The following is a 24,918-nucleotide window of genomic DNA, read 5'->3' as shown; positions in this document are numbered from 1 at the left end:
ATACTATGAGACAATGTGAAATATATTAATTACATGTTTGCACATATTTTTGCAATCCTTTACAGTAAAAAACAATATTTACAGAAGGAGTAATGGAAATAGAAAATCACCATTAGGCAAACTCATAGTAATAACTATTGCAGGGTATACAAAAATCTCTATACTTAATTTGCAACTTTTTATGTCTAAAATTATTATTTATATAAAGATTTAAGATAATTGGAAAATTTTGTTAAAAGAACATGAATGAAGAGCTTAGTTGGGCAGTTTGGGTTGCATGAAAAAGGCACAAGCTTTAAAGAGTGAAAAAAGACTTGGAGAAAAGGCATCAAGTAGGCAAAACCAATAGCTAGAATCAGACGTCTTAGTCTATTCTCCATGTCTCTTCACCATTCTATCATATTTCCTATTCCATGTTTTTTTTTCTTTTTATTCAGAATGTAACTCTAAGTAACATCTTCAGATTTCTCTTTTGCGTCACTGTTTATTTCTACAGTTGTGCTTAATCTACTCTTCAATCTAGCCCTTGAATTTTAAGTTTCATGTGTTGAATTCTTAATTTCCAGTAATTCTCTTTGTTTTTTTTAACAGATTTTCACAATTATTCTTTTTAATCCCTTGTTCCTTGCTCATATTTTCAGACTTCTCTTTCATACCCTTAAAAATGTTGTACAAGAAAACTGTATTTTTTGTCTCAAACAATAATAATATTTCTAATCATTATGTTAATATTTCTGATTTCTGTTGCTTGCACTGTTTCTCAGTCATGAGGTCTTGTTTCTTTGCAAATTATTTACTCTGGAATTTTACCTGTGGGAAGCCTTTGAAGCTGGGGTCAAAGTTTCTTCAAAGAGGCTTTTCTAATTTGAACTGAAAATCAAATTAGAAAATTTGAAGGTTGACTTTGTTAAGAATTCTAAGGGAAGATTTTTTTTTTATCCACACAAAGCCAAGAAATTTTCCCTGCTATAAACTTCTCTGTAAGGGAACTCGTTTGTAGAAGTGAGGCCAGATCTTGGGAATCTAGCATTATGTGAATGTTATGTGGGGTGTGGGGGTCTTAGATAAGCCTTGAGACTTTCCTTCTCCCCTCTCCTGCCACTTTACTGTGTATTCTTCAAAGAAACATCAAGCTTGAACATCAGAATCCCTGCTTTGACTTTGTCTAGGGATTCTGCTGATTTTTTAACTTCCTTGCCAAATCAAAAAATGACCTAATTTTATATTTTATCCAAAATTTTAAATATTTCAGTTTGACGTAAGTGAAAATATGCCTACACTTTTAAATTTATGCAAATAAATCTTTCCTCATAACCTGAACTCTTAGTTTTCTCATAACAAAGTAGCTAGAAATATCTCTCTAATAACACATACATTGTGGAGTCAGTTTCTGAGCTGTATTATGTATCTTTGCTCGCTCTTTGGCTTTGTTTAAACTGTTTACAGTATTTCATGAACTTTGGCATAGTGAATAGATAAATTTATCAGTCTTTTTTTTAATCACTTCAAGATTATTTACCCTGTATAAAAGAACTTTCACCCTCTAAGATTATAACGTTATCTCAGTTTTCTTCTAATGGTTTCATGGTCCTGCCCTATCTTCCTATTTTCTGACTCTCTTTTGAACTCTGCTTTTTACCAATTACTGTAAGAACTTATGCAAAGCTTAATTATGCAACACAGCACCACTCTCAATCTTTGATCCTGGATTTATCTTGGCATCTTTTAAGCAAATGTACTCTAGGTTTTCATTTTAGCAAAACAGAAAAACTCTTAATGGATTTGAAATTTTAATATGGCTCTTTCAAATTATTGAAATGAATATAATTTTGTAACTGAATAAACCCCTTGATATAACTATGTTACACTTCGTAGAACACACATACATTAATATTCTCTTTTACTTGTAAGTGATAATTTTCAAATTGCTAGACTCTTAAAGACTTAGCTAACTCATAATTTCATCATTCCCTTCCTCTCCCACGCAACCTCCTTCATGGGCTTTGCCCCTCTGCAGTTCATCTCTCCTTCTTAAGATCTATCTTCCTTATACTTGTGGAATTAGTATTTTTTTAACTGGTTTATTTTCTGTAATAATCTGTGAAATCCCTTTGGATTGGAACTGTATCTTACTCGTCTCTTTATGCCCTGTGTATAATATACAATCTGGCCTATACTAAGTGCTAAACACAGCTTGTTGAAGGTATGACATAGCAAATGATTTGGACAATAATTGTAATTGGATTGAAAGATGGATGGATGATTGGACACAAAACCTCTACTTCTAAATTTTACCCCTCCCTTGTGATTCACAGGCACACGCAGTCATTCATGTACATACTGCTTGTCGTAAAATCTTCCCATAGCTACTTCTCCCTTAGTGTTTCATGATTTTGCTGGAGTCATTGTCACACTCTGGTTGCTCAAAGTACAAACCGAGCACTTCCTTGTTAGCTACTGGTCACCTCTCACTTCTCATCAGTCATAAGGCTCTCCTTCTGGGCCCCCCAGTCACAAACCAATATTATATTCTCCCAGCGGCTCTCATCAGATTTTGCTTTCCTAATATTTAATTTTTAACACTTACATAGTCTTTTTTCTCTGCAACTCAAATCCTATTTAGTTGCCAAAATGGTTTTATTAAAGGACATAATAATCATTTTCTGAACCTGAATTAAAAATTTGAATGGACACCTTTTCATGAAGATTAAAACTGAACCCAGAGTATAAGATTCAAAACTCTCCAAAGTGTCCTATTTTAACCAATATTTTCCTTTTCTGCCCTGCTCTGTGTTAGCCTCTGCTCCATACACACTGGACTAATAACTGTATACTTAAGTGACCATGACTTATGTATCACTGATTTTTTTCTCCTTTTTGTCCATTCACCTTCAGAATCCATCTTTTGTAAACTTTACTTCTGGATTTAGCTGAAATGTCCCCTCCATTCTGAAGCTTTGTCTGATTTTCTTTACATTGGAGTGACAGCGTCTTCTGAGGCCCTGAAATGCTCTACCTTTGTATGATATTGAGTAAAGTCCCCCTATTATGATGTGACGTGTGTGTCTTATCCACATACTAACATGTGACCAACCTTATTATAGGACCTACATTTTTGTTTCCCCAAATTACTAATCATTAAGTCCAGTATTATTAAACCTAGTATCATTTACTAGACTCACTTAAATGGGTTCTTCTATCATATTTTAAAATTGTCAATGAAAAATATGTTTTATACTTTAACATATTTAAAACAAACTATAATGGTGCAATAAGAAACTAAAATAAAGTTGCAATTATGTCCTCCAAAATACATAAATATTTTATACCTCCTCCTGAACAAATATCGAATATTGTATATTGGGCAAACATCTCCGTGTGTAAGGGTCATTGCCTAACTCTAGAAGTTAATTTTTAACTTGATAGATATCTAAAGTACCACTTTGCTTCTATGCCCAGCACATGGTCAACCTCTGCAGAGTAGTGTGTGAGGGGATTGCTGTCATGGTGTCTGAGAAATGGGTTTCAGCAATTCTACTGCTGCAGCTCTGCTCTGCTGGCTGTGGATTCTGCGGGAAGGTCCTGGTGTGGCCCTGTGACATGAGTCATTGGCTCAATCTAAAGGTTACTCTGGAGGAACTCACGGAAAGAGGCCACGAAGTGACTGTGTTGGTGCCGCCACAAAATTTCATCATTGATTTCAAAAAGCCTTCCGAGCTGAACTTCGAGGTGATCCCCATGTCCCAGGACACAGAGACCGCTATAAATACACTAAATGCCTTTTTAGACTTAACTGTTAACATCATGCCATCATTGTCAGCCTGGCAGTCAGCCAAAAAACTGCAGGATTTTCTTTTTCAAGTTACTGGAGATTATAAACTTCTGTGTGAGGGCGTAGTCTACAATCAGTCACTAATGAAGAAGCTCCGGGAAAGCAACTACAACGTTATGATTATCGACCCTGTGACACCCTGTGGGGAGCTGATTGCTGAGTTGCTAGAGGTCCCTTTTATGTACACGCTAAGGCTCTTCATGGGTAACACGATGGAGAAATACTGTGGGAAACTCCCTTCTCCACCCTCCTATGTGCCCGTTGCCATGGCAGGACTAACAGACAGAATGACCTTTCCAGAAAGGATAAAAAATGTAATGTTTTCCATTTTCTTTGACTTCTGGCTCCAGCAACATGACACTCGGTTTTGGGACCAGTTTTACAGTGAAGCACTGGGTAAGAGACTCTACTTTTCACTCTAAAGTACTTAACAGGAGCAGCTAAGGAGGTTTAAGAGAAGTCTAGGACAATGAAAGGAACATATTTTTAAAACTTGCACGTCCACATAAAAGTCTACGAGTGATAGCCATGAACTGTTATTCAGTAACGAATTGGGAAGGGTTGCCATGGTTACTCTTTCTTTACTGTCATCTCTTTTGGAGGGTACTTCAGCGCTTAAGAGATTGTTAGCAAAACAAAATGAAATATAAAATACACCAATACATGTCAATCCGGGAAGATGTATTTTTTGTTGGATGTAAGATATCACAAAAAAGTCTAGTACGCTGAGTTTTCATAGTGGAGGATGTTTGATTTCTTACTGGTCGAAAGATGGTGACATATGTTGAAAGACAAAGATAATCCTTTTGCCTGATTCCAGTAATAAACTGAAACTTGAGCTATATTAACAATGGGACAACAAAGCTGGTATATGATTTAGTCTGAATATTGCTTTACAAATTTTGAGAATCATGGATAATCAGATTCAAAATTGATACCATTCTTCTGTTGGACCAGAGTACCTGCTATTCCTATCTTGCTCATAAAGTTGGATGTAAACTGCTTCATCACAGCTGCTCATCCTGAAAAGTTTCTTAGGATGCTTTATACTTCTTGTGGGAGTATTATACAAAAATCTAAAAAATCGGATAGAAAACTTAAAATCATTTCCAGCTTGAGGTGTTAAAAAACAGTTTATTTTTTGCTTCACTAGTTATGTATATTCTATTTTTAGTTGCTTGCTGTTTCTAATAAAGAATGGTTTTGCTTTGCACTTTTCACATATCCAGCTCTCATCTGATTCCATCAACTGAAGTGGGCTTTTACTCCAACTATTTTTTGAGAATCATGAAGATGAACTAACAAACAAAAGATCATATTGGGTGTTCATTGGAAATATTAACTCAGTTACCATCCTTAATACATTAGTTTGCTAAGGCTGCTACAGTTAACAGACCAGGGGGCATAAACACTAGAAATTAATTTTCTCATAGTTCTGGAAGCTGAAAGTCCAAAACCAAGGTGTTGTCAAGGCTAGTTTCCCTGGAAGTTGATCTCTCTGGCTTGTACATTCCTAGTGTCTCTTCCTCTTCTTGTAAGATCTGTTGTGCTGGATTAGGGCCCACTCTTATGACTTCATTTAACTTTAATTACCTCTTTAAAGGACCTATCTTCAAATCGAGTCAGACTTTAATAAATTAATATTAGAGGAACATAGGTCAGTCCATAACACTGATTTTCAATATATACATTGTTTCACAGAACTAATGTTCAAAAAATCCACTTTAAAAATCTTTAGCTTTACACATGGTTTTAAATTTACACTGCACTGGTTTCACAATACATAATTTAACAACCAGTAAGAACTTCCTGAGTGTAGGCAGTGTCTTACTCTATGGATTTTAGGTTAAAAAGACCAGGACCTTGGCCTCAGTTCTACGCTTAGAAATATACTCTGATAATTAGAGACGCTTCCCTAACTCCAATCAATAACTTTCTAGGACGTTTGTCATATTATGCATAATTAGAGGAAAGGTAAAAAATTCTGCATGTATACATGTTATGAAACAAATGTAGTCTCAGGATCTATGGCAAATTTTTAACTCTTATATTTAACAGGTTTTTCTTTTACTGTAAGTACTTTCATTGAGTTTCATTCCTGTACTCTCTCATGTTCTTTAATGGGCAATTCTGAATGCATTATGAGTATAATTTCATTCTTGATGTCATAATAAAAACAACTAATACAAATGGCTAAAAAATTCAAATAGAACAAAAGTATATATAGTGAATGATAATTGGCTTCACATTTCTCTTATGTAAGACTATTCATTTTTCTTTTCTTTACATCAAAATATTGTCTATATAATATTAAACATAAGTATATATAGTTTTTCTTTTTTACCAGTAGTAACAATGACTAAATATTTATCTTTACTTCTTTTTTATCACTTAATGTAGATTTGATATCTTTCCACACAACATTTTAAGATCTACATTATTTCTTATATTGATTTAATAATATTCAATTGAATGGATATAACAAATCATTGGACTTTGGTCTAGTGCTGAAAGGTATACTTGGATTGTTCCAGCTCTGGTATTACAAAAAAAAAGGTTGCCCTAAGTTTATTGTACCTAAATCTCTGCCGCAATGCCTTCTAAACGTTTTGAACCATTTAGCTTTTATCCTCAGATCTTTTCTTGGGTGACCAGCAGGTATTCCATTTTCTTTTGGGCTGTTTATCCTATTGACCTCCAACTGTCCTGGCATTTTAGGGAATTTAAAGCCTTTTTTCCCCTATAATATGCATTACAGACATCTTTTTAAGCTCATCAGTTGACTTAGGAATTTTAAACTAATTTATTCCTACATAAAAATATTTTATATATATTTTAAAATATTATGCATGTCCTTTCAGATTTTAGAAAATATAACAAAAAGAAGCAAATAAAATGTAAGTATACAGTTGTAAGAAATAATAAAATAAACTTCTGTATGCCCTATAACCAAGTTGAGAAATAGACTGTTGCCAGTATCTTAGAAACACCCTTCTTCCAGTAGAGCCCACCGCCCTGACTTTGGTGAACATTTTCTTGAAAATTTTATGTCTCCCATTGTATATGATTTCCTCAACACTTTATTGTCTAGTTTTTTAATAGTCTACAAATACAGGCATAGATACGCTACTTATGCCTGATACTCTATAGGATGCAATCAAGTGTTTTCTTTCTTTATTTCCTTTTTTATTTTCCTAAAGCTCTATAGACAGTGTTCTGTTGTGTGACAGCACCATGACATTCTGTGTATGGATGACTAGCTGTTTACAACTTTTTAATGTAATGCTGCTATTATGAACTTTCTTGTATACGTCCTCTGTTGTACAAGACCAATAGTATCAATAGGATATAAACTATATATATATAATAGTTTGTGTGTGTGTGTATATATGTGTGTACACACACACACACACACACATCTGTATATTTCCCCCTATTGGGTAATTTTAGACTTTTCTCAAAAAATTATATTCCAACCAAAATTATACAAATTTTTACCTTAACCAACAGGGCTTTTTAATCTTCATTGTACCACATCCTCACTTAGCATATCATTGAATGACCTTTATTAACAGTTGTATTGAGATGTAATTGGCATACCATAAAATTCACACATTTTAAGTGTACAGTGATAGTTAGCATGTTTACAAGTCCAGTGACTATCACCATGCTGTAATTTTACAACACTCCAAAGAAAGGATTTTTTAAGTTTCGTCAGTCTGGCAGATCTGAAATTATATCTTAGGTTTTACTTAGATTTCTTTGATTATTACCAAGATTGAGTAACTTTTCATATTTTATGGGCTGTTTCCATTTATTTTTCAGTGAATATCCTGCTCACGTCTTTTGTCTATTTTTTTCTAATGCGTTTGCTTGTGTTTTCATTACTGATTCAGTAAATTCTGTATATATTCTAGACAAGCCTTTGTCAGTTTTATGTATTTCAGACATTTTCCTGACAGTTTATGAAGTGCTTCTCTTTCTCTTAAGTATCATATGAAGACTTTCAGGTTTTAAACTTAATAGAGTCAAATTAATTAGCTATTCCTTTCTTTATGCATTTGAGGAAATCCTTTCTTACTATGAAAGCATAAAGATTTCCTTTCACATTGTCTTCCAAGAGGCTATGTTTTAGTTTTTCCTTTGAAGGTTTTAATCTACTAAATATTTTATTTTTGTGTATTTTGTAGTTTAGGCTCAGTTTCTTTTCTGTTTAACTGTTCACCCTTCTTCCTTCTTCCCTGCCTTGTCTCTACCTCTCTCCTCTTTCTTCCTACTCTTGCCCAGGGATAACGAGTTGTGTCACTACTATTTATTCAAGGCTTCTTTTCCCTGCTTATCGGCAATACTTACTCGGTCGTTCAGAAATTTCATTACTTAAGGTTCTGCTTCTATTCATTAGTTTACTTGCTTTCTTCTTTATTTGCTCTATTTTTAGCTTTATTAAGATGTAATTGACATATAACTTTGCATAAGTTTTAAGTGTACAGCATGATGACTTAAAACACATGTATACATAGCAAAATGTTTACTACAATAATGTTAGCACATCCATCACCTCACATGCTTACTTTTTTTGTGGTGAGAACATTTAGTATTTACTCTTAGCAACCTTCAAGTATATAATACAGTATTGTCAATCAGAGTCACCATGTTGAATATTAGATACCCATAACTTACTCATCTAACGACGTAGTTATCTACAGTTTGTACCTCTGACCAACATCAGCCTAATTTCCCCACCCTCCAGGCCCTGGCAACCACCAATCCACTGTTTCTATGAGTTTGGCTTTTTTTAATATTCTACATTTAAGTGAGCTCATACAGTATCTGTTTTTCTCTGTCTGGCTTATTTCACATAGCATAAGGTTCATTCATTTTGTCACAAATGGCAAGATTTCCTGCTTTCTTATGGCTGAATAATATTCCCTTGTATGTGTATACCACATCTTCTTCACTCATTCATCCAAAATTATGATTCATAATCTGTAGCTGGGAGGGGCTCCCAGTGTAGGACCCTCAGGATCTCTGACACCACAGACAGTAATGTCTCCTGCTGGGACCCTGGGCAGGCAGGTCCGCTAGTGGACTGTAACTGTGTTGAGGTTGGAACTAAGTAGGGAGCCCATCAGGGTCTCTGGGGACACAGCCTGGAGTGTCTTCTGCTGGGTCCACATGTTAGCAGGATTGTTCACCCACTGTGGTTGGGAGGAGCTGGAGCCAAGTTTGGCAAGCTTGCCTCTGGGGGCTCCCACAGGGGCTAGGGTAAGTTCATGGGCCACTTCAGGGTCCACAGCTGGAACTGAGGTCTGCATGCTTATTACTCGACATGCAGGCAGCATGACTCTTGTTGGGTTCCTTGGCTTGTGGTGTTGGTGGCAGAACCAAAGAGAAATGAGCTGTAGCTGAGTTCTCAGGGTACAGAAGTTTTTCCCAAGTCTGCAGCCAGAAACACACTCTGCAAGTCACTCATCTGGTTGCAAGCCTGCCTTCTCAAAAGGTCTTTCCTCTGTCTTGGACTGCACACAGATTTCACAGTCTCCTACCTGCAGCCCAAGGCTTGCACAAACGCACATTGTCCATGGACAAATACTGAACTGTTGTTGAGGTAGGGATACATCAGGGGCAGGTTTTTTGACTATCTTGCAAAAAACTGGTTCTTAGTATCTGGAAGGATAATATCCTCTCCCCTTGTATCTCTTTTAGTGTACCTTGATTATTCTTAGCTCTTTGCTCTTCTGTGTAGATTTTAAAATTAAATTTAAAATTCTATAAAAATTGTTGTTTCATGAAACTTGGGATTTTGATATTTTAAAAGGAATTATAAAGAGTCTGTGGATTTATCTGGAGAGAATGGGCACCTTTATAAATTTTGATTTTCCTGTCAATGAACATGATAGCTCGGTTTTTCTGTAATGAGCTTCAATAAGACTTTATCATTCTAATCATAAGTAGTTTACACAAGCCTGACAGTTATTCAAAAATTGTAAGCCAAAGTATACTTTTAATTATATTTTCTTTTATTCATGCACAGAAATTGTGGTTGCTGTTTCATATTCTTTTGTATCCATCATAATGATCAAACTCTCACATTCATTCTACTGATATATCTGTATATTCTTTGGAAATATACAGAGAGTCTCAGCTTATCTGAACAGATACTCAAAAGCAGAGATTCTAGTGGAAATAATCTCAGGAACCAGTGTCTGAGTAGGAACATCTGAACTGTAATTGATGAATTACTGGAGGTTCAGTGTGGACAAATCTGAAGTTAGAAAAATCCAGTGGGACCCAGTCACAGCGGGGTCCCCACAGTATTGTAAGATTTACTTCCAGGAGCTCAAACAATTTTTGTGCAATAAATATCAAAGAAAAATCCTTTGCTTTCAGTTAGAGGAGGGGGAAAGGAATCATTTTTAAATAAGCCAGAGTATTCTGTTCTTCTTAGCAAGGTGTGCTGTCAGGGGAAACCAGTTAATCAGAGCATAATGTGCTGGGGTATTATCAGAGCCTAACTGATCTGGAGAAAGAAAAATACAACTCCAGGCCCCCCAGATTACCACATGGGGAAAGGAATATACCCATCTCCAGACCCTCTTTCCCCATGTAAAATGGGGGGAAAAATTAGAAATAGTTGTGAAGTTCACAGTCTAGAGGCACAGACTCAGTAAAACACTGAGATCAATCTTAGGACTAGAGAGTGCCTCCCCCTCAACAACTAATCCCCACATTAAAAGGCCTATTTACAATAATTTTTAAGCAATACGTCATGTCTGGCTATCAAGAAAAAATTACAAGACATACCAAAAGACAAAAATATATTTTGAATAGACAGAACAATCATCAGAGCCAGAGTCAGCAAGAATATTGTAATTACCAAGACAAGGATTTAAGACAATTCTGATTAATATACTAAAGGCTCTAATCGATAAAGTAGACATCATGTAAGAAAAGATGGACTGTGGAAGCAGAGATATGCAAATCCTAAGAAAAACCAAAAAAGAAGAAGAGATTAAAAAAAAATCTGTAACAGAAATGAATTCAAAGATGAAATTATACTAATACTTTATAGCTATTTTTAGAGGATAGAAGCAGAGGGAATAATTTCTAACTCATTCCATGAGGATAACAGTACCCAAAGGCCAAAACCAGACAAAGACACTGCCAGGGAAGAAAGCTATAGATAAATATTCCTCAAAAACATAGATGTACAAGTTCTCAATGAAATGTTCGAAAATTGAATCCAACAATATACAGAAAGTATTCTGTTCTGTGAAAGACTGTCAAGAGAATGAAACGACAAGACACACCTGGGAGACAATATTTACAAAAGATATATCTGATAGACAACTGTCATCCAAAATGTTTTTAAAAACACTAAAACTCAAAGAGAAGAAATCATGAAACTCATTAGAAAGTGGACCAAAGACATTAACAGATATGGCACAAAGAAGATACATAGTCGGCAAATCAGCAAATAAGCATGTAAAAAGATGCTCCAAGTGATCTGTCATGAGGAAAATGCGAATTAAAACATGTGGAATCTAAACAAAAAGGACACAATGAACTTATCTACAAAACAGAAACAGACTTGCAGACTTACTGAACAATATTATGGTCACTGGGGAAAGGGTGTGGGAGGGGATAAACTTGGTTTTGAGACTTACAAATCTTGGCCACTATATATAAAAGATTTTAAAAGTTTCATATAGCACAGGGAACTATGTTCAATATCTTGTAATAACCTTTAATGGAAAAAATATGAAAACAAATGTATGTATATATACATATGACTGGGACATTGTGCTGTACACCAGAGACTGACATATTGTAATTCACTATACTTCAATTAAAAAGAAACATGCAATGAGACACCAGTACATATCTATTAGAATGGCCAAAATGCAGACCACTGGCAACATCAAACGGTGGCAAGTTGTGGAACAGGAACTCTCCTTATTAATAGTGGGACAGCCACTTTGGGAGACACTTTGTGGTTTCTTGTAAAAGCAAGCATAAACTTACCACAGTATCACACTTCTTGAAATTTACCCAAAGAAGCTGAAAAACTTATGTTCACACAGAAACTCGTACACAGATGTTATAGATGCTTTATTCATAATTACCACTACTTGGAAGCAACCAAGATGCCCTTCAGTGGGTGAATGGATAAACTGTGGTAGATCCAGATGATAGAATATTATTCAGCACACACCAAAAAAGTTATCAAGCTATGAAAAGACATGGAACCATGGAGGAAACTTAAATGCATATTACTAAGTGAAAGAATCCAATTTGAAAAGGTATGATTCAAATTATATGACATTCTGGAAAAGGCAAAACTACAGAGACAAAAAAAAATCTATGGTTGCCAGGGGTGAGATAGGAGTGGGGGATTAACAGGCAGAGCACGGAAGAATTCTCGGGCAGTGAAACTACTCTATCATGATGGATACATATCTTTATTCTTTGTCCAAACCCACAGAATTTACATCAGGAGCTAATTATAACGTAAACTATGGACTTTGGGTGATTATAATGTCTCAAGGTATGTTCATCAGTTGTAACAAACATACCGCTCTGTTCAGGGGTGTTGATAATGGTGGAGTCTATGCATGCGTGAAGACAAGGGTATATGAGAAGTATCTCCACTTGCTCCTCAATTTTGTTGTGATCCAAAAATTGCTCTAAAAAAGTAAAGTGTTGATTTTTAAAAAGTGATACAGAAATTATTTTTCTCACATGCCTTTAAAAGAAATGAAAAATCTAGGGAGCCTAGAAAAGTTATCTACAGATTGATATCTAAAGCCAGCATGACTTACTACTGGGAGATTGGTAACTGTCCTCCACTGAAATTCGCTCTCACCTACATTAAAGCATTTTGCCATAAATTCAGGCTACCTCTAAGAATTCTTCGAAATTAAAAGGTATCTCTGTAGACTCATCATGTAGGATTGGAATAATAGATTCAAGCAATAAGAATATTTACATGGCAAATCAAATTTAATAGTCATTTATCCATTTTATGTTATTTATATAATCTCCGCTGTGTTCATAGTTCATTTTGTGTAATGATATAACTATAGGAAAAAGATTGGTGGTAAATTTTAATTCCCTATTTTCTGTTTTATAAGTCTTCAGTATAACATTTGAAATGTCTTACAAAATTATTTAACAACTTGTATAGTTTTGCTCAATTTCATTCTCTTCACATTTAATTGGCTTTCTACTTGATACTGTGGATAACTTGATACATTCACATAATTTTAGTGAATACTTTAAGTCTTTCTTAAAATGTGGTCTACAGGTTATGCAAAATAATTCCACCTAAGGAGTCAGTAATCAAGGCAGGAGGATGTCATATACATGGAGCAAGACATCCAAAGAACACAGACATATTGGTAGGGAAACTGTGAGTTAGTGTTCTCATCCAATCTCTGGCAATTTCAAGTGAGTATCCTTGGATAATGTTTCTTTATTATCACACTAAAGCATTGACTCCATAACCTCAGACTAATAGGTTCAAACACTACAAAGTAGTAATGATTCTTAAAAAAAGGCTATCGAATCTGGGATATATGTGATCATCAATTTGAATATAATCCTTAAAAGGAGAAATCTCATCTGCATTTCTCTTTACTTAGTTGCAAAACATGTTTTCTGTGCATAAAAATGACTGACTTGGTCATTTGCAAGTAATACTTCTTCTCCACAGTCTCCTAAAATGAATACTTAGAGTCCGTCCCTTTCAAAAAACATCTTTTAAAGGTAACACTAAAATAAGTGTGTGATATTGATAATGCATACGTGTATACTTCAAATTCCAAAGGGGGCTGTATTGGGTATAAAGTATTCAGGGAATTCCTGCTGAGAAAATAATGGCAAATCAATTGAATTGAAGGGATCTGACTCAGGAAGATAAGGTAAACTGATACTGGTGAGATTCAGAATGTATAATAAACTAGAAGGGAGAAATATAGTCCTGACTGGAAAAAAGAAAAATATTGAGAGTTGATTTGGTATTCATATGACGGGGCTAATCTGTCATGTGCCATTTAATTGGAAAGAAACAATTGATATTAAACTCATCAGTACTTGGAGTTGTGGTTAAATTTTTCATTAAATTCATTTTGTACCACTATTTTTATTAGATTTTATTGAATTTATTTTTATTTTACACATTACTGTTCTTTTACTACCCATTCTCTCTCTTCCTTCCTTTCTTCCTTCTTCCTTCCTTATTTAAACTCCCCTTTCTTTTAACATCTAGGTGTGATAAGTCATCTACAGAACCTAGATTTATTTTTTTCCTTAATAGCACATCGGAAAAATCACTGGTATAATTTTTCCACAACAAACATATATATACACTAATAACCCCCAGCCAACTTTCTTCATTTTCTCCAGGAAGACCCACTACATTGTGTGAGACTATGGGGAAAGCAGAAATTTGGCTAATCCGAACATACTGGGATTTTGAATTTCCTCGTCCATACTTACCTAATTTTGAGTTTGTAGGAGGACTGCATTGTAAACCTGCCAAACCGTTACCTAAGGTAGGTCTATTATGGTGGAGGGCTTTGTGGTACCTTATAATAAAAGCCTGATTTGCCTTTAAAGTTTGCAGGATTAATAACAGAGATACGCTGCTGGTTATCTTCAGTTTGCTACTCCAAATCTATTTTCAAAAATCACAGGGGTCTCCTAGGAGTGATATTACTTTTTTTTTTTTTTGGACTTGACCTTGATATTTAAGGAGAAGAATGAAGGGACAGGAAATGTGAGTCTTGGAAATCACTAGGGAGACTGCTGCAGAGATGTCCTAAAAAGCATGATGGAGTTATGAATAGAGACATTCACTACAATTGTTTGAATGATAAAGATGCTTTCCTGAGGACTCTTGGGAAGATTCTTGCTGACAAACTTTGGTCAGTAAGAAGTTAAGTGTTATGGAAGACATGGAATCAGATGGGGCTTCTTGGATAGCAGTGACCTTTACTGAGCTAGGAAACAATTAGTGGAAAAAACTTTTTTGAGATGACAATATGAGTTAAATTTCAAATTTACTTAAAGAAGTTAAAGGAATTTTCAGGTGGAGGTTTCTAGAATTCATCTGGGTAATACAAGGTTTCAGTCTCAGCAGAGAGCATTAGAAATAATTGAGAGTCGTCAACGTAGGTAGAAATCATAAAACTAGAACCCCAAATGTTGAATTGGTTCTTTATGACCATGATATCAGGATGTTTTAAGAAAGAAAACCGTATGCCATATTCCAATGTCCTCAAAGAATAAATATGGCCTGCCAGAAATATTGGAAGAAAACAATATAGAGAAACAAAACAGAATAATAGGTAAACACAGTAAGAATATCGTATTTAAGAATCTTTATCAATAGGGAGTGAAGAGACAGATCCTCATTTGCTTAAGTTGTAGGTAAAGGAGCATAATCTCTGTAGAAGACAGCAGGTTAAATGGTGTTCCCAGGACAGGCCCTGATATGTTTAGGGTAAGATGGGTATCTTAAGCCTAAAATTTCACTTCAGGATTCTGAATATGCTTTTCATACTAACCAGGTTATAGCTGCAAACAAGCTGTAATGAGTGTTATTGTGGGAGATAATAAACCAGTATCTAAAATAAAGGTACAGAAAAAGACATGTATTCCCTGGCTCACTAGATAATACCTTGCCATACTATTATGTTTGTCCTTCCACCTCCACTTTTCACATATAGACAGTTACACAAAAATGACTCAGGCATGCTTTACAAGAGAGAAAATTATTCCATCCTAAGCCGACTTATTAACTTAGACATTTGGGCAATATGAACACCAATCATGGTTTATGTCCCTGATGAAAGAATTATGCCATCACTGGATTATGCCATTCACAGAGTAGAAGAGCAATGAGAGTTAAATCAAGAATCCAAATCAAACAGGTAAGTGTGTAAGTCTTTATGTACCTGTGTGTCTGTGCCCTCGTGTGTGTGTGTGTGTGTGTGTGTTTTATTCAATCACCATCTGTTTAGGGAGATGAATCAAAATGATAAAACACCAATTCCTGGGACTTCAGAGATACTCTCCTAACATAAACTAAACTAAAAATAGAAGTCTACTTTCATTTATGGCATCTTCCTTCCCCTAGTAATTTTACTAGCCTTTAATTGAGAAACATCAGTGATTTCCATCTGACCACAAATGATTACAAAGATAACGCATGACACATCTCTAGAGAGTGGTATTTACATAGATTGTGTGAAAGACCCCAATTCCAGACTTTACTGTGCCCAACTTGCCCACTGTAAGTGATGATCAAGAGAACTCTATTTGTAGACAAAAGTATATTTTACTTCCATGCTAAGGCTCAAATTACAGACATGCAGTCAGTGTCGCACTCTTATGGGTAGGCAGAGAAGCACTCTCTCATAAATGTTATCATGATTATACCAGGAGTTTAACTGAATTATCATCTTTTAAAAATCGATTTTATTTATCCCTTTACTAAAAAAACCAGAAAACAAAAAACAAACACAAACAAAAAACCCTGCTTTTTTTAGTCTGATTAATCAGGGAGAAAATAAACATGAGAAAAATATCCTGAATGCCTAACAGAAAGTTAGTTCAAGTTATTCATAATTTACTGGCTATAAACAGCACACTAAAAATTTTAAAGGTCTAGTGCAGAACCTTTATTTGAGCTTCCTTCCAAGGAATATTTTTATGAGTTTGCAAACAACTCTGTTGGTTCATAAAATTAAGCCTTGGGAGTAATATTTCCATATACCACAACATTTGCCTCTTATCACCTATTCATTTTGTATAATGGTTTGGTTCCAAATATTTATTTGTAATCACTCTTTATTTATTTGTCATAGTTTTCAGAAACATATACACTCTTAAAGAGACTAGATAGTTCTATATGGCAGAAGACAGAACCAGTCTAACAATGTCCCTGACGCTTCTCTTGAGTTTGCCTATTTTGAAGGGTAAGAGAACTTTTTGTTTCCCCTGTGATCTTATACTTGTATAATAGAGAGAATTTTATCTCTTCAGGAAATGGAAGAATTTGTCCAAAGTTCAGGTGAAGATGGTATTGTGATATTTTCTCTGGGATCAATGGTCAAAAATCTCACGGAAGAAAAAGCCAATCTCATTGCCTCAGCCCTTGCCCAGATTCCACAGAAGGTTAGTATAAACTCCAGTCCAAGTGGGCAGCCCTTTTGCCAACTGGGAAGAGAGTGTGGCTAATAGTACTCTTTCCAGATGAAAGCTGAACCCCTTTAAGTGGAAATTTCTCAGGACATTAAAATGTTGTGTTTTGGGCACATTTTACCATTTGCCTACTGAGACTTCATATTTCTATGAAAATGCATCTTTTTATGAAGTCATTATTTTCAGTGAAATAGAGATGAAAATGTTATGATCCCAATAACTTTTTACTATTTGAAATCTTGTGACTTGCATTGACTATTCCCCAAAATTTTCAAGTGTGTTAGCTCCAAGGTCCAGGAAAAGAGAGGTGATACGTAGAGTAGAAGGAACTCATGCTCAAGTATATACTTTACATCTCTAGGTTTTACTAAGATGCAATTAAAGTGTAGTTGGTTTAGGAGTAGAAGACTAATATCTCTAAATTGAATATTCAACAATCAAACAGTAACTCTTAACGTTATTGTCAAACAATATATTTTTCTAATTTATGACACTTAATTTTAATTTTGTTGTCATTACAATTCTAAATTTCTACTCCTTATATACTCCTATTCATGAAATATCCTAGGTCTCTTTATTTGTATATTAAAGTACATAAAACTCTAGTAAGTGTACTAATTAGCCATGTTGAAACTTTGAATTTTTATTTCTAAACTTTTCTGCTAAAGAGTTTGCCACCTATTAGTATTTAATCTGAAATTCGTCATACAGAGTTCCCCCAAAGAAAAAAAAATAAACCATGTAACAAAAGGTTAACATCCTAACAAGGTACTTCATTATATAATAGAGTATAAGCAACTCTGTATATCATCCTCCCTTAAAAACTAAAAAGAAGGAGAGAAAGAGACAGAAAGAAAGAAAGAAAGAAAGAAAGAAAGAAAGAAAGAAAGAAAGAAAGAAAGAAAGAAAGAAATAGAGAAAGAAAGGAAGGAAGGAAGGAAGGAAGGAAGAAAGGAAGGGAGGAAGGAAGGAAGGAAGGAAGGAAGGAAGAAAGGAAGGAAGAAAGGAAGAAAGGAGGGGAGAAAGAGGAGGAAGAAAAGACAATCTATTACCAAAAAAGCAGACAATACAATTTAAAGCTAATTATACTTTTGGAAAACATTCCATTTGAAATATGGCATAAGAAGGCCTCATGAAAAATTTACATAGTATTCATGTTTGTTTTAATGTTTTTAATCTTCATATGCTGTCTAAACTAGCCCTGTTCATTTTCTATTTCTTCACCTACAATCTCACCTCCAAAAGATTTTAAATGGTGATACTATGCTTAATAGGCTGTCAGTAGAAGCCTTTTCAAAAGAGGTAAAGGCAAATAGTCCTACCTTCTCTTATTGTTCACAAACTACCTCTTTCATGAACTCCTCTCAACAGTTACATAAAGTAGGGTGGGCTATGTGATTTCTAAATAACTCTACAGCCTTAAAATGCCTTAGCTTTGTGTTTTTATTTACAAAACTGAAGTATTATTCCACAGGTTTTATGGAGATACAAAGGAAAGGAACCAGCCACATTAGGAGCCAACACGCGGCTCTATGATTGGATACCACAGAATGATCTTCTTGGTAAGACCAAGGGAAAAAGGCTGTACAGTTGGATGATGGACAGGTTAAGTAACTGTTTAACAGCAAATGAACTCAATAAATATTTAAATTTCCACATCTTACTTCTAGTTTTAAAGCAGATATAATTCAATAACTTGCCTTAATTGTATAGATCCATGCTTCCTCTGGCTCGCAAACAAGCATATTCAGTTTCAGAGTCTCATCACTCCTCGAGTTGCAATCTCAGTTCAGATGTTATCTCCTCAGTAAAGCCAACGCAGAGGGAGTTAATTCCACCTTTTTCAGGGATCACGGTTTTCTGATATAGCAATACCCCATGTGCTCAGCTTTTGTAGAAAATACTGCCTCCTTCATTAAGTTATCCAGTAGCTATCCCCATCTCTCTCTGAAATTATGTTAGTATATTATGTATAACGAAATTCTCACCCACTTCTCACTGGATCTCCAATCTAGGTCATCCCAAAGCAAGAGCTTTTATCACTCATGGTGGAACCAATGGAATCTATGAAGCTATCTACCACGGGGTGCCAATGGTGGGGGTACCCATGTTTGCTGATCAGCCTGATAACATTGCTCACATGAAGGCCAAAGGAGCGGCTGTGGAGGTGAACATAAACACAATGACAAGTGCAGATTTGCTCAGCGCCTTGACAACAGTCATTAATGAACCTTCGTAAGTACTTCTGCTTTTAAAGGCTTAGCATTATGTTACCCATCGTGCTCAAAAATGTCCAATGTTTCATGCATTATTAATTGGTTTATTTTCAAACAACAGCCATAACATGACCATATAAAAACCATTTTATTATTTCACTTCCCACATTGCTGAAGTGATTGGCTAATATTGAGAAAAAGAACACTAAGATTTCAAATATTTGATTAACTTTTTAAAGATAAATAATGTTAATGATCACATAAATTCTCAGATATTTTTCTGGATAATTTGCTTATTTTCTAAAAAAAATCTATGTTTGGCTAAGTATTATAACTATTCAGTAAATACAAAAATAGATGTGGTAATTTACCCAATATTAATCATTCAGAAATAATAATTGTTAATGCTGAGTGTTTATCTTTAATCAATATATGCAGATATACAGGGAGGAGAGATTGGAGTAGTTAATAATTTTATAAATATACATTGATGCTATATATAGATATTTAACAAATTTTAAAATTTTATCAGATTAGGCTATAGATAAAGTAAATTTATAAACTATATAAATTATATGAACCTTAGATACATATGATTATGAGTTTTTTCTCTGACAGATCTCATCAAGGTTAAGAATTTATTATTTATTTATTTATTTATTTATTTATTTATGTTGGGGATAGGTAATTAGGTTTATTTATCTATTTATTTTTTAATGAAGGTACTGGGAATTGAACCCGCCATTGAGTTATGCCCCCTTCTTAAGGCTAAGAATTTATATATTTTTAACTATGTGTTTTAATTTTAGCCTCTAATAGCTGAAGTTGGAAGTAATCTCATCTCTAATATGTATTACTTAAATATTTAATTTGTCAATATTTATGGCAGAACGTTTCTCACATCTACTTATTCTTTATATTTTAAGGGAATCAATGTTCACAATTGAATCAGATTTTTTGTTTCAAGTTATTTTGGATTCATTCTTAACTGAAACATATCACATGAAATTTTCTTGCAGTAAAGTCTCACGGACACTGAATTCCTGAGATCATGGTTAGAAACATTTGCTCATTGCCTTGATAGGAGAATGACACCTATCTGAATATAACATACTTAGTTCTCATTTTCTTTCCTCAGAACTGTATAATATGACTAGCTTTAACTGTTGCTGTAAGATTTTGAGGACTTTTCTGATCAGTGTTACTTTTTAAGAGTTTTTCAAGAACTGGAAATAGTCTTTTTTTTAATTCAGAAACTTAATTATGGTATATACTTATATACTTATACTTTATTTTCTACATTTTCTTGGAATTATAGTGTATCCTTTCAACACTGTTAATCTAGGATGAAAATTATTCAATTTTTCTTTTCACAAATTAATTTTTGTTTGTCATTTATTAGACTTTTAGTTCCATTTTTTAATCTCTTCAGGGATATCAGATTTTAATGTTCTTTGTGTTTATTTTATTTTGTTTCCTTCCTCTTTTATTTTCTAATTGTTCTAATGATTTTTTGCTTTTCTCAATTCACTGATTTTCCTCAAATAGTTCATAAATTAATAAATTAACTTTTTCATAATGAGCATTACTTGCTATTTGTAATTTCCTTAATTAAACCTTGAAAGTGCTATTGTAACAATTTATTTCGTCACCTCACCTGTATCTTTTATTACCTCTTCTTGTTTCATAATCTGATTTTTGATCTCTTATTCATAGCTCTCACATTCTTACTGTACTTAAACTCTCCTCTTCTTTGGAATTATGAATTATGCCTAATTGCATTCTGTCATTTTTATGTTTTTCTCCCCAATATTGTGTAAGTTGTTAACACTGCATGTTTTTCATCTTGTTTTCAGTATCTGTTCTGAATTTGTATAGATGCCTTACAGTTAAATTAGTTTCCAGGTTATGTCAGACTCAATTATTTTTATTCAAATGCAAAACTTGAAAGATAGTTGTAATAGTCTAGTTGTATTACTGAAACCTGATATTCAGGTGCTGGGGGAGAAAGTGAAACTGGTCTGTGTAAAACCATCTGTTCAAAGCCCTAGTAGCAATGCTTTCTAGACAAAGTGGTCAATATATTCATTTCCAAAAGGGAAGACATTCAATATTTTCCTTGAATGCATCCTAAAAAAATCAGCCAGCCCTGGTGGTCCATTTTCTCCTCCCACCCACATTCTAATCAAAAGATTGTCTTTAAGATGCAAGTTCAAATCATAATTTTCAGAATATTATAGATATCATCTTGAGCTGGAAGGAGGGGTTAGGAACTTCAGCAAGGCTTACTACAATCTTTCATTTTTCATAAGTGATGATGTTGGTATCTAACCTATTAGGCTATTCCCAAGTTGTTAATTGCTGATAATTTGGTTCATTTTTACTAAATGTCAGAGTAGGTAAATTCTGTAAATTTTTAAAATTCTACTTCATTCTAGAATGCTCACTAAATTTTATTGTTAACTTGAAAACTATTGATGCAAAAAATTATACTCTTAGAATTTTCCAAGATAATACCTAAAATTATTTATTTTAAAATACTTTAACATTAACCCTAAACCTAAGTTTGAAATTATCTGGAAACAAATGTGTTTAGTGTAGAGTATATATATACAATGTACTTATATTTTGTTTTCTTATTCTTTATGGGAGTTAAGGAACACAAATATTACATCTAAATACATAAATCATAGTAATTTCAAGTACTCATGATATTTTAAGATAACAGTAATAAAACAATAGCATATAGTAAAATATTACATCATCATTTTAAATATGAGCATTGTCTTTTTTATCCTATCTCATTTGTAGGAATTATACTTTATTTTTATTTGGATTCACATGTGCAGACGTACCTATCAAGTGTTAGCTTGTTTCAAATTTTAAATCTCTATCTAGAGAAAACCTTGAACAAAAATGTGATTTGGACAGGTAGGCTCTTATCACCATTGTTGTTTGCTTAAAATGTATTAGGATGAACCTTGTGAAATTACTCTTTTGGCCCTACCTATACTTCAGTATTTCAAACCAATTGAAAGAGAGTATGACTATTCTTTCTCACTGCACACAAAAAAGAGCACAAGTAAATTACCTCTTTCTGCTGGACCTTGTGTACCATGTTCACTGATGAATGATGATCTCATTTCTTCTCCAATCCCAACAATGTCCAACTTGCACAAGGACATCTCTTCACAAACCACTTACCTTATGTCATCTTCATGTCTCCAGGTTGGAACTTTATTTCACAAAACCAAAGGGAAGCATACTCATTTTGGCTCAGCCACCAGGAAATCTCAAGTGAAGGCATAACTAGCTTTTTGAATACATGTCTATATCCATTGTTGCTTTAGAGACCATTAGAGTTGTTAGGTGTTGTTGCTGTGATGCCACATTGATTATGGGCTTTAATTCTAGTGAGATATTTCTTTTTACCTTAAAAACTCAAAATCTGCATCCTTGTCATTTCTAAAATTACTCCAGTATCTTCATCCAGTCTTGACACTGCCAATATGGACATGGTCTTTTCCATCACAAAGACCCGAGTGTATGCAGTGGAGAAATTATCACAGTGCAAGATCTCAGAAACTGCAAAAATGGCTCACTAATATTGACTCTCAGTCTCCTATGTCTGTCATCATTAACTAACCAGACATTGAAGACCATGCTTGTGGACTTTTGAATGGATATTTTCTCTCAGTATAGAGTTTTTCACAATCTTGGTCTTGGAAAAATTCTGGCAACTATACTTCACACAATATCAAAATTCTTTTTTGGAAAAATGAGGCTATACATTTACAATTGGCTTATTACATTTTTTATATGTTTGCACTTCACCACATTCTGTTAGGAATGTAATTCTTCCACACCCTCCCTTCACCACTCTTAAAATGCTATGCAACCAGCAAAATTCATGTCACAGCAAGAGTTAAATTTTTTTCTCAACATACCTAATGGATTGCATAACATGCAACATGTATCCCATACTTACCTTTAATGAAAACAAAAACTCTCTAATTTCTATGTTTTTGCCTACCAGTTATAAAGAGAATGCTATGAGGTTATCAAGGATTCACCATGATCAGCCAGTGAAGCCCCTGGACCGAGCAGTCTTCTGGATCGAGTTTGTCATGCGCCACAAAGGAGCCAAGCACCTGCGGCCAGCCGCCCACAACCTCACCTGGTACCAGTACCACTCTCTGGATGTGATTGGGTTCCTGCTGGCCTGTGTGGCAACTGCTATATTTTTGGTCACAAAATGTTGCTTGTTTTCTTACAGACAATTTGTTAAAACAGGAAAGAAGAAAAAGAGAGAATAGATCTTTCTAAGTGTGGTAAAGGCTTCAATGGGCAATTCTGTTCTTTCTAGCTACAGTAACCTTAATGAAAGCATATCATCTCCATCCTGTTTTCAAAATTCTCATTCCTCTACCTCCTTATACCAGAGATAAAGTTTTTAATTCAATAATATCATTAATTAGTTAGCATGTCCTATTCATCCTTTGTCTTCTCCCAGCTGGCTTTACCCTCTTTTTCAAACTTTCCTGATAAGGACACACTAGTAATTTTATGTATATTCTATTCATATTATACATTTTTCTCTATTTTTAACCTTAACTAATATGCTGAAAGACAATTTGGTGAATCCTGGGAAACATACAAGTAGAAACTGAGGCTGATAGATTCAGAGAAGACAGAAGACTAAAATTTACAAGTTCCCCTAGAACATATAAATTAGGAGACCATCATAGGAGGCTAGTGTGTTAATAAGAAGGGTAATGATTTCATTTGTCATAAAAATAAGACCTTTTGACTTCCCAGTGTTCCTGGGGTCAGAGCATGAATTGAACTAACGGTGACGGTTCATCACGCCAGGAAAGGTCTACAGATTTTCATTGAAAACATAGATAATCACACCTACATTCCTGCCTTAAGTCAGCAAGTATTCTTGTGTGTCCTTGAGTGCAAGAGTCTGGGCACTGCCTTCAAACAAAAGAGACTGACTGAGTCCTTGCTTTTTCTCGGGGACAGAAAATGTCAGCAGAATGTTAAAGGTGAATAGATGATTTTTAGAGAAAACAATAAATATAGAAAAAAAGTTTTAAAGATTTATGAAATGTTAAAAATACAATTGATAATCTTAAAGTCAAATATCAATTCATTATATTTAAATACATTAATGCTCAAAATCCATAATCATTATTTATAATCAAGGCTTTGTTTTCTGTCAAAAAACAAATATTTACTTTGAATGTAAAATCTTTATATTGGTTTTCAGTCTCTATCCTCTACAAATTTAAATTCATCAATTAATTGTTATGCCAAGGATATAAGATGTTAGTAGACCTCTCAATCAAGCATATGCTATAGTATATTTTTATTAAAGCACTAATTAAAGACAAATGTTCATATTCAAATCAGTTTTGATTAATTTAATAAATAGATTAAAGATTGCACTTTCTTTTCCCCTTATAAACTTAATGACATGTCTAACTAAAGTTTTAATTTTAGTACTTGATATAGTTGAAGAAATAAATAACATCCATTGTCTTACCGAAATTTTTGAAATTCTTATTTATTTCAATATGGTATATTGAAAATGTTTTCCAATTTGAAAATAATTGTATAGTGGTAACACAAGTATTTCTTCTTGAATATGTACAT

General features: G+C 34.1%; 1 protein-coding gene across 4 annotated transcripts in view; it reads left to right on the top strand.

The window, feature by feature from the left end:
- LOC102524969 (UDP-glucuronosyltransferase 2A2) overlaps positions 1–23,583 on the top strand; it is a 43,445-nt gene extending 19,862 nt beyond the window's left edge. The window contains exons 1-6 of one of the 4 annotated variants that reach the window (XM_006212497.4): positions 3,505–4,228; positions 14,240–14,388; positions 16,883–17,014; positions 18,516–18,603; positions 19,057–19,276; positions 23,294–23,583. In XM_006212497.4, coding sequence (XP_006212559.1) covers positions 3,505–4,228; positions 14,240–14,388; positions 16,883–17,014; positions 18,516–18,603; positions 19,057–19,276; positions 23,294–23,573 — 1,593 coding nt within the window. In that variant the 3' untranslated portion in view covers positions 23,574–23,583. Of the gene's footprint in view, positions 1–3,504; positions 4,229–14,239; positions 14,389–16,882; positions 17,015–18,515; positions 18,604–19,056; positions 19,277–23,293 lie in introns of those variants that run through there. The other 3 variants (XM_072973065.1, XM_031689646.2, XM_072973064.1) reach the window with 3 other exon arrangements.
- The last annotated feature ends 1,335 nt before the right edge of the window (positions 23,584–24,918 follow it).

This window comes from Vicugna pacos, chromosome 2, assembly GCF_048564905.1.
Source record: "Vicugna pacos chromosome 2, VicPac4, whole genome shotgun sequence".
Lineage (NCBI taxonomy): Eukaryota > Metazoa > Chordata > Mammalia > Artiodactyla > Camelidae > Vicugna > Vicugna pacos.
This window is presented reverse-complemented; position numbering and strand designations above follow the sequence as displayed.